The 14,380-nt window shown below is 40.2% G+C and overlaps 1 protein-coding gene across 1 annotated transcript in view; it reads right to left on the bottom strand.

Moving 5' to 3' along the window:
• carmil2 (capping protein regulator and myosin 1 linker 2) overlaps nucleotides 1–14,380 on the bottom strand; it is a 109,205-nt gene that overhangs the window by 36,456 nt on the left and 58,369 nt on the right. Inside the window, 5 exon segments of the mRNA XM_073471216.1 lie at nucleotides 5,469–6,019; nucleotides 9,270–9,336; nucleotides 9,440–9,529; nucleotides 10,468–10,555; nucleotides 12,206–12,381. Coding sequence (XP_073327317.1) covers nucleotides 5,469–6,019; nucleotides 9,270–9,336; nucleotides 9,440–9,529; nucleotides 10,468–10,555; nucleotides 12,206–12,381 — 972 coding nt within the window.

Below are 14,380 nucleotides of genomic sequence, written 5' to 3'. Positions count from 1 at the left end.
ATTCTTTCTGTGGATGACCTGAAGCCACAGATCCCTTCTTGCACTGTCCTTCATTCTTTGGGAAGTAAATTAAATCATAACCTTTGGGATTTTTTATAGTTAGACATGAAAAATGCAACGCAGAGGCTTATAGGCATGTCCCTACTAGCTGTTTTCAGTCTGGCCCCAGCATTATCACAGCGTGATTGTTCTGGCGACAGGAAAGTGACATGTGGCTGCTCTCATCTATATGACTTCATTCTTTTTTTTCAGGGTGACAGAGGACTAGAATCCCTCCAAGTGTTCATAGGTACACGGCAGAAGGACAGACACGATTAATCTCCAGCCCATCACAATGAAAATGGACAGTCCTTTGATTTACACAGTCTCCAGTCTGCCTAACCATGAAAGGATTTCTACCCAGTTAAACATGGGAAGAAAGAAGAAATTCCACACACTAAGGACAAGGGGCTACAATGCCACAGTACAGTGCTTAACAGTACACAGTTCAGTGACTGCTGAGCCAGTCGGTGCTGGGTGGGATCTAGATTTTAAGCTGAAATATTGTTGCTGATATTGGGCGTAATTGGATTACTGTTGAGGTTCAGCTGCTACATACGACAAAACAGTAATGACCCAAAATAGGCCCCTTACTTGTTTGTAAAAATACAAACAAGTAAGACCTCACTGTGGTTCTTAAAAGGGACTTGAATTCGTGCCATTGTGGAACAGTGTTCTTCATGGCATTATGAATGTTTTATGTGGAACCGTTTGAGCATTATGCTTCAGAGAACCTTGCTGAAAGGGTTGCTTCTTGCAGGACAGAGGGTCAAGACTCAAGAAAAATCTCCTGCAACAAAAAGCCCTTTTTGCTAACAGCATCAGTTTATTATTCTAATTTCCCCTTTTCAAGGAATTTTCTAATCTAGTGTTCTAGGCATAGAGTAGATCAAAACCACGACCCTAACATGAAATAATTTGGAGTCTTCATCTTTGGGTGTAGATCCTGTGCAATTTGGTGTGCGAATGAAATGGGCCCCCTCTTCATCAGAGAACAGGACATTTCATAACTCACAAGTAGGGGGAAAAATATGAAAGACATTTATTTTGCATTCCACTTGTAACTTTTTTTTTACCTTAAAATAACAGCTTCCGAATAATTTTGTTCTTACAGTGTCTTGTAATATGATGAAAGTCTCTGTCTCAGCCACTCCGTCCCCCTATCACTTGTTTCTGCTCTATGTACCTTCAGTGAGAGGGTAGGATCACAGTGTTACATACATGTTTACTTCAACATACAAGTTTTCAACACATAACATTGATATAATGTAATAAGTTTTGTCTGTAGTTAGCACATCTGACAAACTGTTACACACCTGGGATTTTACCACAGTGGTGTTGCACTCAGAAACTGTGGGGGGCGGCAAATCACACAAAATCACACAAAAATGTCTTGCTTTAGTACTGCAATACTGGCCTTTATCAGTCTTCTGTGAATCCAGTTCTTCTTCTGACTCTTATCGGAGTCGCAGTTTGAAGAGGCAATGACTAAGAATAATCCCATATCTAGACTTATAACGTGGCAATCGCCTGTAGGATAGTTCATAGCCAAATGGAAGGTAGTGTTGGGCCATATGTAAAACTTTTAATTGGTTTGGACTCAGCCACATTCCAGTGAGAAATGTACCATCTTCACTTAGTGCCCCTGTCCACATAGTGTTTTTATTTTCGGGCAGAAAGGAGCTCAGGAGCGCTAGGATGAAGTGCTTGTGGCCTGAGAGAAAAACACTGCACTTTGGTTTTGATTGACATCTATTAATGCTATGGTAACAGAGGGCGACCACACAGCGTTATAAAAAGCTTACAATGCGTAGGGTGATAAAAGCACAATACTCAACAGCAATATTCAGTATATAGACAGTCTGCAACAAGAACCACCTGAAGCCCAATAATAAAACAATGTCAAATTATTTGTATGTGTTCACATGCTTGGACAACAAAGCTGATTCTGATAGAACAAGAAGAAGCTACAAATACTAGAATGTGGATGCTTCACACACATCTTCAGCCAAACTGCACAGAGCTATACAATCAGCCCAGCAGAAACTAACCCACTATCAACCTGTGGAGGTAAGGACATACAAATAAATGCTCTGTGCAGAGAATGATTTGACAGCTGCTGATTCTGAATACAGACAGGATGGACATCTGCAGCTGTCACATATCATTTATACGAATATAACAGCACCAATTAAGTGGTAATCAACCAATACGTGTTAAGATTTTCTTTTTCTTTTCACTTTTGAGTGAGTCAGCAGCAGCTGAGTTTGTGGCAGTCCCCCTTTGAGTCAAAAATGTAATTTTTCTTCTTCTTCCTACAGATGGATGTTTGAGCTTCACTGTGTAGAATGATCTATGTAAAGAGTTTGACACTAAAGGGCTGATTCATATTCATTGCTAAAAGAGTATATTTTTTAGTAAGTAAAATGCTTACAGGCCAGCCCAACCTACATAAAAATATAAACAAAAAACATGTAAATCTAGGAGCGAATGCCCAATGTCCGCTACTTGGACAATAAATCAATAAACAAATGCCTGGCAATCTAAGGAGAATGAGGTTTTTAGTGGGTCATGGTCAGTTTCAGAATGAGGGTGAGAGCCACCTGTGTGCCATTCCCCACCTCTTTTAAGCCTTCACAAAAAGGGCGTCGTCACACCATGATTGGCTGGGAGGGAAATGCCCTAAGCTGCTTCCACTCCTCAATCAGGAGTCAGTCTCCCCACCTGCACACAGGTGATCTGAATCCGCTGCAATTAGTCTTGAGGGATTTTGGAAAATCAGCCCAAAACAAAGAAAGATAGCAAGTCTCAAATAATGGGACTGCTACATCTCTCTGCGCTATGAAAATCTGATTTTCAGAGGCAGGTCTACGAGCATATTTTGAAACATCACAAATACAACCCTGGTCCCCAAAAAGTCAGGATGCTGTGTAAAACATGAACATAACAGAATGCAATCACTAGCAATCAAACTTTATGAAAAATATTTTCATATTTTTATTCTGAAATTTGTATGTGTAATTATACCATGTCAGACACATTTAATTTTTGTATGCCTTGTATGTCTGTATGCCTTAATGCATGTGTGGAAGGTATCTTTAAATATACTTGATCATAAGAATCATACTGTTTATCCTACTGTGATATTATTTGTTTAGATTTATCTATAGATTACGCACTACATTTGTCAGTTGTTTATTGTAAACATATGCTGTAATATGCATGCATCAATCCAGGGATGGCCCCCTACTATGAATGAGTCTAGTTTTGAGGTTGGGTTGTATAAGCGTACCTATACATAGTCAGTGTATAACCTACAGTAGATGGTGGTCGGCACACTCCCAGTTTGGAGAAGCAGGCAGGAGTTCCCTGTCAGAAAGGGCTGTCTGACAGCAAGGTAAAGCGATAAAAAAAGTCTAAATAAAGCTTACACTTATAAAGATATTAATGTTCAGTGGGCCTGTTTTAGCTGCTGCCTCCTGTCCACAGCAGTACATTGCTTAGCTTCTATATCAGCACTCCTGCCTGGCCTGCTTCTCCAAATTGGGGGATTTGGACTGCCATCCACATTCATGTCATGTGAGATGCAAGTTAGCTATGGGAAATATTCCCATGCTTACATGTTGCGAATTTATGTACTTTTTCCACACAATTCCATATTATTTCACACCAAGATACATCAGAGCACCCATTTTTCCACATGCAAGTCTAGCATGCTAACAGGCTAATACGAGCCTCTCCCCTCAATTAGAATTTGAGAAGCTAAAATCCAAGCTAGCAGCTAATAATCAAAAATTTGCTGTTTAATTAGCCATTAAAGTCAATGTCCAAGTACCAGACATGACAGCTGGCTGAATTATTTAGTCTTCTCTTGGCTCGGAAAAATCTTCCTTCCTGTTCCCGCCACTTACATTCTTTGTTACAAATGTTTCATCACAGTGATGCATATCTGGATTTTTTTCAGATGATACCGTTAACTGATAATTACCTGCTTCTCACAGCCGATATGGATAAGATAACCTATAATTTAAAAAGAAGTCCATAATTTGTAGTTTTTGCACACCTCAAGGAAAGAAAGGCTAAGATATCTGCTCACACCAGCAACAACATTTTTGGCTAGTCTACACTGTGAGACTCCCAGGTACAGCAGTTTGATATCATGAGCGTGCTGCACTAGTTTTTCCTCTCCCTCTCCTTCAATGTTTGTCGGTGGATTACAAACCAACTTTAAAAGACAGATACCGCCACCTACTGTATCGGAGTGTGTAGATACTGCACTTGTTGAGAAATCAAAGCCATTTGGCTTCATATCATCGGCTCTATTTATCAGATACCAATAAATTACCGATAATGTGAAATTTCCAATATTGGACTGATAATTTGTCATGTACTGTAGCATGGTGATAGCCAATTTCAATAATGGCTGGAATTTTATTTGGAATAAATTGTAAAAAAGATTAATAAAATCTAACCATTGAGGACTCACATTTGCTCATTACTCACTGACAAGGATGACCATCTACTGTTTTAATGTCTTATATGGAACCAGAATAAGGTCTAACTGTGTTTGTGACAAACAACACCACCTTACATTAACACCTCATCACAGCAAATCTGTATCTTTTTAAAAGAGAAACCAAACACAAAACAAAGTTTACGCACCACACAAGGTCACCGCAGATAAATCCGTTTTTTCCATTTACACAGTGACAGCACAGAGAAAGAGACCCCATTAATCTGAAAACATGAATAATTGAGTTATTGAAAGCATTCCCAGGAGAGAGAGAGAGAGAGAGAGAGAGAGAGAGAGAGAGAGAGAGAGAGATCAGCACTGGGAACAACCCAGGGAACACCACTCCCAAAATGCATGTTCCTTTTCTCACACAAGCAAACACATACACACACTCACTCACAAACAAGCCAAGCACGACTAGATGGAGCAATGCAAAGATAAAAATGGCTACCAGAGCAGTGGAGAAAGGGTATAGATAGACAGACAGACAGACAGACAGACAGACAGACAGACAGACAGATAGATAGATAGATAGATAGATAGATAGATAGATAGATAGATAGATAGATAGATACCCTTTTTTTCTATCCTGTTGTTTAGATATTTTCCATTTCCATCGTTTTCTCCTTGGGGATCCTTCTGTAGTCGTGCACTTAGCTTCCTACTTCATCTGCCCTTCTCTGTATTGTTCATCCATCTCTCCTTTCCACCTATATCTCATCTTTCACTGTGGCTGTATTTTACTGAACCTTTGCCTATGTAAGCACATTTGGTATGCACATGTTGTGTTAATGTATAAATGCAAATGCTGTGTAATTTCTACATGATTAAATATGAATGTGTGTGTGTGTGTCTGTGTGTGTGTTTGTGTGTGTGTATGGTCAGTGTTTGTGTTTGTGTGTGCCTGTGTTCTTACCTGAGGCCTGGAGGAGGGGGGCTGTGTGTGAGTGCGTCGTGGCCGTGGTCGGGAGGCAGTGTAGTGCCTTAGAGTCTGTCCCTGGGTGGGTAGAGGCTCCATGGGAGAAGCAGGGGATCCAGAGCTGGGGAGAGGTCCTGGGCTGGGGCTGCAGCCAGGGAAGGGTGCCTCTCGTCTGGGTAAGCCTCCGTGGCCGGCAGCCTCCTCCTCTGGAGCTCGATCGCAGACAGAGTAAAGGAGAGGGAGACTGGGAGGAGGAATGGACGATGCTCCTCTCGCTCCTGATATTGCTGCTGCAGCATCCACTGCCGCCACCTCCCCCTCCCTCCGCTTCCTCCCCCTCCATCCCAGGGGGGAGGGGTACGGGGAAGTGGAAGGGGAAGGGGAGGGGCTTGAGGCTGTGACTGACAAGGGTGTTGCTGTAGGCAACCGAGGGAGGCCACACCTTCCTTCTCCTCCTCCTCCTCCTCCTTCCTCTCCAGCACCTCCTCCCCTCTCTCTCTCTGCCCCTCTGTCCCTGGTCTGCTGCTCCCAGTCAGCATCCAGGAGACCTGAGAATGAAGCAGTATGAATGATGAGAGGGAGAGAGGCACAAGGAGAGATGATGAAAGAGAGAAGGATAGAGGGAGGAAGGGAGGGAAAAATGGGAATCCAGCCCCTGCAGTAAGCATGCTTTTTGCTGGACTCTACTGTACAGTATGTATTTGTAAAGTGCATGAAGAGCTGTACAGGAAAGATATGGAGAAAAGGAGAAGAAGGGGGTGTCAAGAGACTAGGATAGAGGGGGAGGAGAGACTAAGCAAGGAAAGAGGGGAAACAAAGGAGGGCAGAGCAGGGAATACAAGAGAGAAATCATCAGTTCAGCGTAGACAGGCAGAGAGGAAGAAGAGAAGAAGCAGCAGATGGATGCTGCAGTCACACTGTAGTGCACATAGGAACACAGTTATCAGCCACAGTCACACATGAGGATAGAATATGGTAGGCTTAAATCTACATTGTTATTAATCTTTCAGTTACAGGGTTCCTGCTGGTCGATTTCAAAGGCCTTTGAAATTATAAATGATACATTTTTAGAAATACCATGCTTAAAATTAGATTCTCTTTAAATATATTTCATAAAATATTGATTATTATTTTGTTTTTATCAAAACTTATTTTAAAGCTATCCTCCAAAAAACAAAAGGAATTGGGGTGGGATGTTGTAAGTCTGAGCGCCCCAAATCCCCCCATGTTTCCTCCTCTTCCCTCATCATCCCCTCCTCCATCTTCTCCCCATCTCATCACTCCCATGGTGAAAGTCACTGGTGTGAAAGTAAACAGGCCATGCTCCAATTAGCCAAACAGCACTGTCTGCCACAGAATGGCTCAGCATGGTACAGCACACATGAAGAATACAACAAGAGAAGGTGAAAGACATGACAGGAGGTTAATATTTATACCTGAGCGCAGATGTCAGACTGGATGGTGTAATAGCAGATACAGATTAAAATGTGCTGCTGACAGTGTAATGCCATCATATTAATGAAAGAAATCCCAATTATTACTGATGTAAACTTCACACCACTTCATACTATTATTTCATTATTCATCAAATTGTGGTGTAGGTGTGTTTAAATAAAGACTGATGAAAAACATTTTAAGTGCAAGGGTGCAATTTTCCTTTCTACTAATATTGTTCTTATTCTCTTTTACACTGTATTTTATATACAGTTTTGTTCAGTTTAAATAAGAATATACTACTACTACTAATATACAGAGGTTTCAAGTAACGAAGTACAAATACTTTGTTACCTTACTTAAGTAGAAATTGCCAATACTGTGCCTCCGGAGAGGCACAGTATTGGCGAACCAAACCAGTGTGAACGGATAAGCCAGCGGCGCGGAGCGAGGGTGTGTCGATCTGATGGTGTTCACTGTCTGATAACTGTACAGGTCCTTCACTCAACAAAATATAGATAAATGTCCCACAAAGCAACGTTACAGGACCAAACAACAGTAATGTAGTAACTGGTTGTGTCTTTGGCAACTTATATGAGGAAAAAAATACCGCAGTTATTCATGGAGAAGTGTCTGTCCGACCGAAAAACAGCGTCTGTCCCCAGCAAAAAACTTTAACTCGCCAACTGTTTGTAGCGGTGAAGACTTCAGTGAATTTTCCCCCATAAACAGCCTCCCTCCCCGCGAGTGACAGAGTCAGACAGTGTCCCGTTTACTGATGGTGATTATGTAATTAAGAGAAAAATGTAACTTTGTCATTTTCCAGGATGTTTGGTGGGTCAGGATCCCAATCACAACACATTATAACAGCATCCATATGATTATAAACAGTCAGCGGGTACATGTTTAGATTAACAGGAGGACACCGGGGGAAACACTTTGAAAAAAACACACGTCATCATCATGACGTGTACCATCACGCCTCTTTTGGAGCCGCGGCGCCGGCTTTCTGTGTGAATTACACTCTTTTACACTCTTTTTTGGATGTAGGCCCTACTTTTAAAAAAAACCTGTTTTCTAATGTAACATTAACTTGATACTGGCATTTAAAATGTTTTAATACATAATCCATGTCTTATTATGAATTAGGATGTTATGGTATCAATCTGAAAGGTAAAACCATCGAATTTTACTCAATGGCCTTTGTGCCCTGTCATGTGGACTTGGTGCCTCTAAAAAAAAAAAAGTGAAGGCCAAATGGCCTTGCCCCTAAAATGACGATATTCCAACCCTGTCCGACACCCTATTGGTTTGTACGCGATCCATCGCCCCTGCACATGACACAAATCACGTCACACTCCAGCATGGACATAGCAGACTTTATGTATGTAGCCTAGTACGAAGATGTCCGTGGCAGAGACTCAAGAGAACTCGAGCAAAATGTCACAGATGTTAATGCTCAGTAGTACACGTATATGGTTCTTTAATGTATTTGCATTGTACTAAAATGTGTTCATTTTCAATGGGCAATATGAGGCACTATAGGCCCCTGTGGCACGGCCTAAGCTTTTGTCCTTAATGGCATTTTTTTCACTTACATTACTTTTACTTTTATACTTTAAGTAGTTTTGAAACCAGTACTCTTACACTTTTACTTGAGTAAAAAGCTTGAGTTGATACTTCAACTTCTACAGAAGTATTTTTAAACCCTAGTATCTATACTTCTACCTGAGTAATGAATGTGAATACTTTTGACACCTCTGCTAACATATATATATATTTAATATATAATATATTTTACTAATGTAACTGGTCATTAATGATTAAATGCAGCTCTTGATTGATTGATTATGCTAGCTAGCTAGCACAGTAATGTCAGCATCTTACACAGTACTTTATCACTTGAAATGTTGCGGATGGTCATGTTTTTTCTTTCCTGTTTTGCCATTATCTGTTCTGGTAATTGTCGTACCCAGTGTCTACTATGTAAAATCTGAAAGATGTTAAGATCATCTGTATAAAATGGCTTCATCAGTAACTGGAGGCCACTGTCTAATGTCTTTAATCCAACTGCCCATGCTGCTGTCACTGACTGCAGCAGGCAGCAGCAGACACTGCCACTGCAGTAATGGTGGTGATGCTAGATGGCGGAACACATAAATTGGTCACTAGATTTGTCTATATTATGACCAAGATGCACTGATATGAAAACTTTTTTTAGAGATTATAATACAGAAAAAGATGCTTGGGGCAATATCACTCACACATGCTAATGAACTGAAATGAACTGAATTCAGATTCAGAAAGAGTGAGAGACATAAAGAGACATCTTTGGAATCCATAGTGATAGGGGTTGTTTCTTACTCTTAATTGAAGGGGCAGGCCTCAGGCTCTTGCAGTGGAAACTATTTCTCCAAAATGCTGGACTGTACTGGTGATGGAAAGAGTAAAAATAAAAGGCAGAACAAAAATGGAAGAATCCAACATAGAAATGAATCAGTGAATGAACTGATAGATAGCTGTGTGTCCTTTACGTCATCAGTTGGGAAGTCGCTGTCAACTACTCGGAGCTCTGGGATGTTGTTTCTCAAAGCAAGGGATGAATTTTCTTTCAGAAGGCAATCCTAACAGTGAATTAAGAAAAAAAATAAACCAATTATGTGCACAACACATTGAGCAAAAATAATATCTGATAATTTCAAATAATATTTGTTGAATATCTATTGAATTATATTTGATATTGGTGTCAGGGGAAGTCTAACAGTATAATGGTTAAGGAGATAGTCTTGTGTACAGAGTAATTTCAAGAAGAAGCGTTGGATTTATTGTATCGTTTCACTTTTGAAGGAGCCAGCAGTTTCCCTCTGCTCCCAGTCTTTGTGCTTAGCTAGGCTACACACATCCTGAACTCACACTGGATGCACAGATATTAATATAGATAAAGATATAGATTTTGGTGCAAAGTTATCGTCAACTTTTACAGAGGAGGATAGAAAGCACCCTGACTGGAAACATCACAAACGGGATGGTTCATCACAGCCCAGGACAGGAAGGCTCCACAGTGGATGATTAAAACCGCCAGACCATCGCTGGTACCATCTACAGAGCATCAGTGACATCAGTGAAGTGAGATGTCTGCACAGAGCCCAAAGGATACTAAAAGACAACACCCACCCAGCCACAGTCTGTTCACCCTGCTGCCATCTGACAACAGATACAGAAGTATCTGCTGCCATACCACCAGACTGCAGAGCAGCTTCATTCCACAGGCTCTGAGGCTCCTTAACTCATCACCAACAGTGGCGGTCCTAGCTTGCATGACGCCCTGGGCGAACCTCACCTTCACCTTTTATTTTATTTACCTCAGTCTTTTATTTTATTTTATTTTATAGCTACTTAAGCATTTTACTGCCCATATTGCCCATATGAGGAACCGTCCCTGATCACCAACACTCCATCATAAGTAGTTTATTTTTCTGAATTGATAATTTCTTATTAATTAGTCTGTGTAGTTTCTGTTTTTTGTGTGTATGTAGCTTGGGGAATTACAACACGCATTTACCATTTTGTCCTGTGCTGTTGTGAGATCCTGTAGAACCTGTTCCATGATGCTTTCAGCCAGAGAGACACTCAGTGTGTGTCTCAGTTCACTGTATCAAAAGAGAGAACAGACAAAATACACAAGTTTGGTTACAGCAGTACAGAGAATGAAGACCCCAGTATAATGATGATTCAATCAGTGATTTACATTAATAAAAGATAATATGGGATAATTAATATCCATATGGTTGTGTTTCAATACAGCATGTGTTTTTATGTGGACCTGAACACGTTTAGTGTAGTCCAAACATAATTTAGAGCAGTCTACTATATTAGACACACATCTATCTGTTTCTCTTGCTGTGTCTTGTGAATCAACAATACATCCAACAATCAACTCAATCTATGACGATGGGCCTTTATAGTTACATTATATAATATGTTGATGAAGGTTCTCAGTCATCCAGGTCATGGTACTTGAAAATTGTAAATTGAAAAAAAACAACAAGTGCTGTATCGTAGGCAACTGGGCTTGTTTCAGTTTCTTGAAGACCTTTCACCTCTCATCCAAGAGGCTTCTTCACTTCTAACTAACTGGAGGGGAGTTGCAGTCTTTTAAACTCTATGTGGGAGTGTCCTTATAGAGTTGTTAAGGACACATGTGAGCTCTGAGTTTCAGAGTTGTTAGGGCCACTTGTGGGTTATTGACTCGACCGGCCTTCATGTGGGTCTTTAGGGCTATGTGAGCTCAGGTGTGAATGGTTGTTAAGCTGTCTGAAGGGGAACTCAGTACTGCATTGTAGGTAAGTGATTATATAATACCTTTTCACTTTATTAACTGTACTGAAGTGTGTGTAACAAAAATTAGAGGCCATTTTCACAGGTGAACTGCAGACATTGTCCAGTGAATCAGGTCTGGAACATCATCCAGAGTTTCCCTTTCACACACTTCACACACACTGTAGCACAAAACAGGAATTGTCCGTACAGGAGGAGGAGGACTCATCTATAATGATTACTTTTTGCATTGATATTAAGGGCTTTTGTGATTTCATTATAACTGTGACATTAAAAAATTAAGTATTGATATTGATATAATAATAACAATACGCATATGATAATATTGTCTGAAAAATCCAGCAAAGATGTTCGGCCTGTGCATCTTTTGTTTATGGGTTCATCTGGTTGTCTTTTCACTAGAAATTGACTGTAACAGTTCTTTCTGTACACCTACTTAAAAGTTATGGTGATGGACTCACCATAATGGATGTGATGGACGTATTTTGAGGGTAAATTATTTGCCAAAGAAGAGACAAAAAAGATAGATTCAATTGCTAGCACTTTGTTCATATCTCTATAGAGCTCACGATGATATTAACATTGTGAATTAATTTGGCCACGATAATTGCCTGGTGAAAATCTGATATCGTGACAGCCCAAGTTGATATTAATGCTACATATATTTAGACATTTCAGCGATATCAATGAAAGAGCAAGCAAATTCATACAAACTCCAGAAATTCTAGGGATGCATAATAAATGCAAAAATATGCCAGCATTCTGTTTGGAATGTGTGTCATTGATGAAAAATGATTCACGGTTTTGCCTACAGAGTTTCCCCTGAGGACATCCTGTGCACTCTCCTCTCATTTACAACTGTTTTGTCAGTCAAATCAGACAGTATCTGAAGTGATTATACAGAGTAAAGGAGGTTCATTAAACTGACTAAATTGACTCATGTCTTACATAAATGTTATTACCGCAGTCTGTTGCTAATAATCTGCCCTGTGTTCTCCACCAGAGTGCTTCTCAGGAATGTGTGTGTCTGTCTGCTTCTTTTGGACACACACTCTGACAGACACTCACACACACTTGACCGCTGGACCACCTGTGGACACACTGCTCCTGCACATCTCATCAGGCCTTGAGACAACTCCTGGAAAACACAGACTGGGACTTGAGCATGACCAACACTGAGAATCATCGGTAACAGTACAAAATACCAACAGTAAAATGTATGTATTCATTCTTCCAAAATTCCTAATTGTTACTACCTTGTCCCACTGTACCTACATTTAAGTACCAGTAAGAGCTGTTAAGAATTTTTTATGTACTGACTCATATGACAAAATTATGTTGTAAGTTCAGAGGAATCACACAGTAAATGTTGAGAAATAACACTTAAAATTGTGGGCTGTATTAGAGTGTTACTAAGTCATCTTAGTCAAGACACAATATTTTATTTTTAACTTTTAGGCATTCACTCTGTGGCTATTGGAAATCAAGGTGCTGAGTTGTGAGATAGTGGGAAGACGATATAAAAATTTTACAATTTCTTTTTTAAATAGCAATTCTAATTTTTTTTTAATTCTTGAAACAGAGTTCTAAATTCCAGAAGCCTCATTTATTGACAAGTTGTGTGCATTTCCATGCATAGAATCAGATGCAATCACAGGTAAATTGATTTAGAAGCACCAAAACTGCAACATCAACTCCAACTCTATCGTTTACCATATCAGAGTAATTGACAGATGTCAACTGCAGACATGCTCAACCCTCTACATGGGAGACTACACTTAATCATGGGAGTTTCATTACAAACTACCAACTTTCTTTGGGGGTATGTTAATGATGTTTAACTGTCTTCATTGTGTATTCATGATGCATTCTTGATAATTAATAACTTTTTAAAATATTATATATGATTGTAAGATACTAAACATTTTGATTTAAACCGGTAGCCACCACAACCCCAGTTAACCTTTATATTTGTTTGCAAATAATATATAATGTATACATATTTATATTCTGAAAAAAGGGGAAAAGAGTAACCAGAGAAATATAATCTAGTATCAGAGCAGTCAGCAGACAACAAAAAGGCTAGAGAGTCTTCATAGAAAAGGCCTAGCTTTAATTCAAATTGAATTTACTAAGTCAGGTTTTTTTAAGTGCTATATTGTAGGCAACTGGACTTGTTTCAGTTTGTTGAAGACCTTTCACCTCTCATCCAAGAGGCTTCTTCAGTTCTAACTAACTGGAGGGGAGTTGCATTCTTTTAAACTATGTGTGGGAGTGTCCTTACAGAGTCGTTAAGGACACGTGTGAGCTCAGAGTTTCAGAGTTGTTAGGGCCACTTGTGGGTTGTTGACTCGACCGGCTAGGTGAGCCCAGGTGTGTATGGTTGTTAAGCTGTCTGGGGAGAGAACTCAGTACTGCATTGTAGGTAGGTGATTATATAATACCTTTTCACTTTATTAACTGTACTGAAGTGTATGTAACAAGATTCAGTTCAAACCTACACACACACTGAGGCGGAAATTTGTCCATCCAAAAGACAAAACACCCAGGTATAAACAGAGTAATGTAGTTGATGCTGTTCAGTGCAGCCAGGACTGCACAGATTTGTACATTGGGGAGACAAAACAACCTCTCCATAAATGAATGGAACAACACAGGAGGACCAACTCCTAAGGTCAAGACTCTGCTGTCCACTTACATCTGAAGGAGACAAATCATTCATTTGAGGACAACAATGTAAACATGTTGGCCAGAGAAGACGGATGGTTTGAAAGAGGAGTAAAAGAATCCATCTATGTCAAACTGGAACGACTGTCTTTGAACAGAGGAGGTGGCCTAAGACATTACTTATCAACCACCTACAATGCAGTACTGAGTTCTCTCCCCATACAGCTTAACAACCATTCACACCTGGGATCACCTAGCCTTAGCAACCGACATGAAGGCCGGTTGGGTCAATGACCCACAAGTGGCCCTAACAACTCTGAAACTCAGAGCTCACACGTGTCCTTAACGACTCTGTAAGGACACTCCCACACAGAGTTTAAAGCTTGCAGCTCCCCTCCAGTTAGTTAGAAGTGAAGAAGCCTCTTGGATGAGTGGTGAAACGTCTTCAAGAAACTGAAACAAGTCCAGTT

The sequence above is a fragment of the Pagrus major genome, chromosome 8 (assembly GCF_040436345.1).
Source record: "Pagrus major chromosome 8, Pma_NU_1.0".
In the NCBI taxonomy this organism is placed as follows: domain Eukaryota; kingdom Metazoa; phylum Chordata; class Actinopteri; order Spariformes; family Sparidae; genus Pagrus; species Pagrus major.
This window is presented reverse-complemented; position numbering and strand designations above follow the sequence as displayed.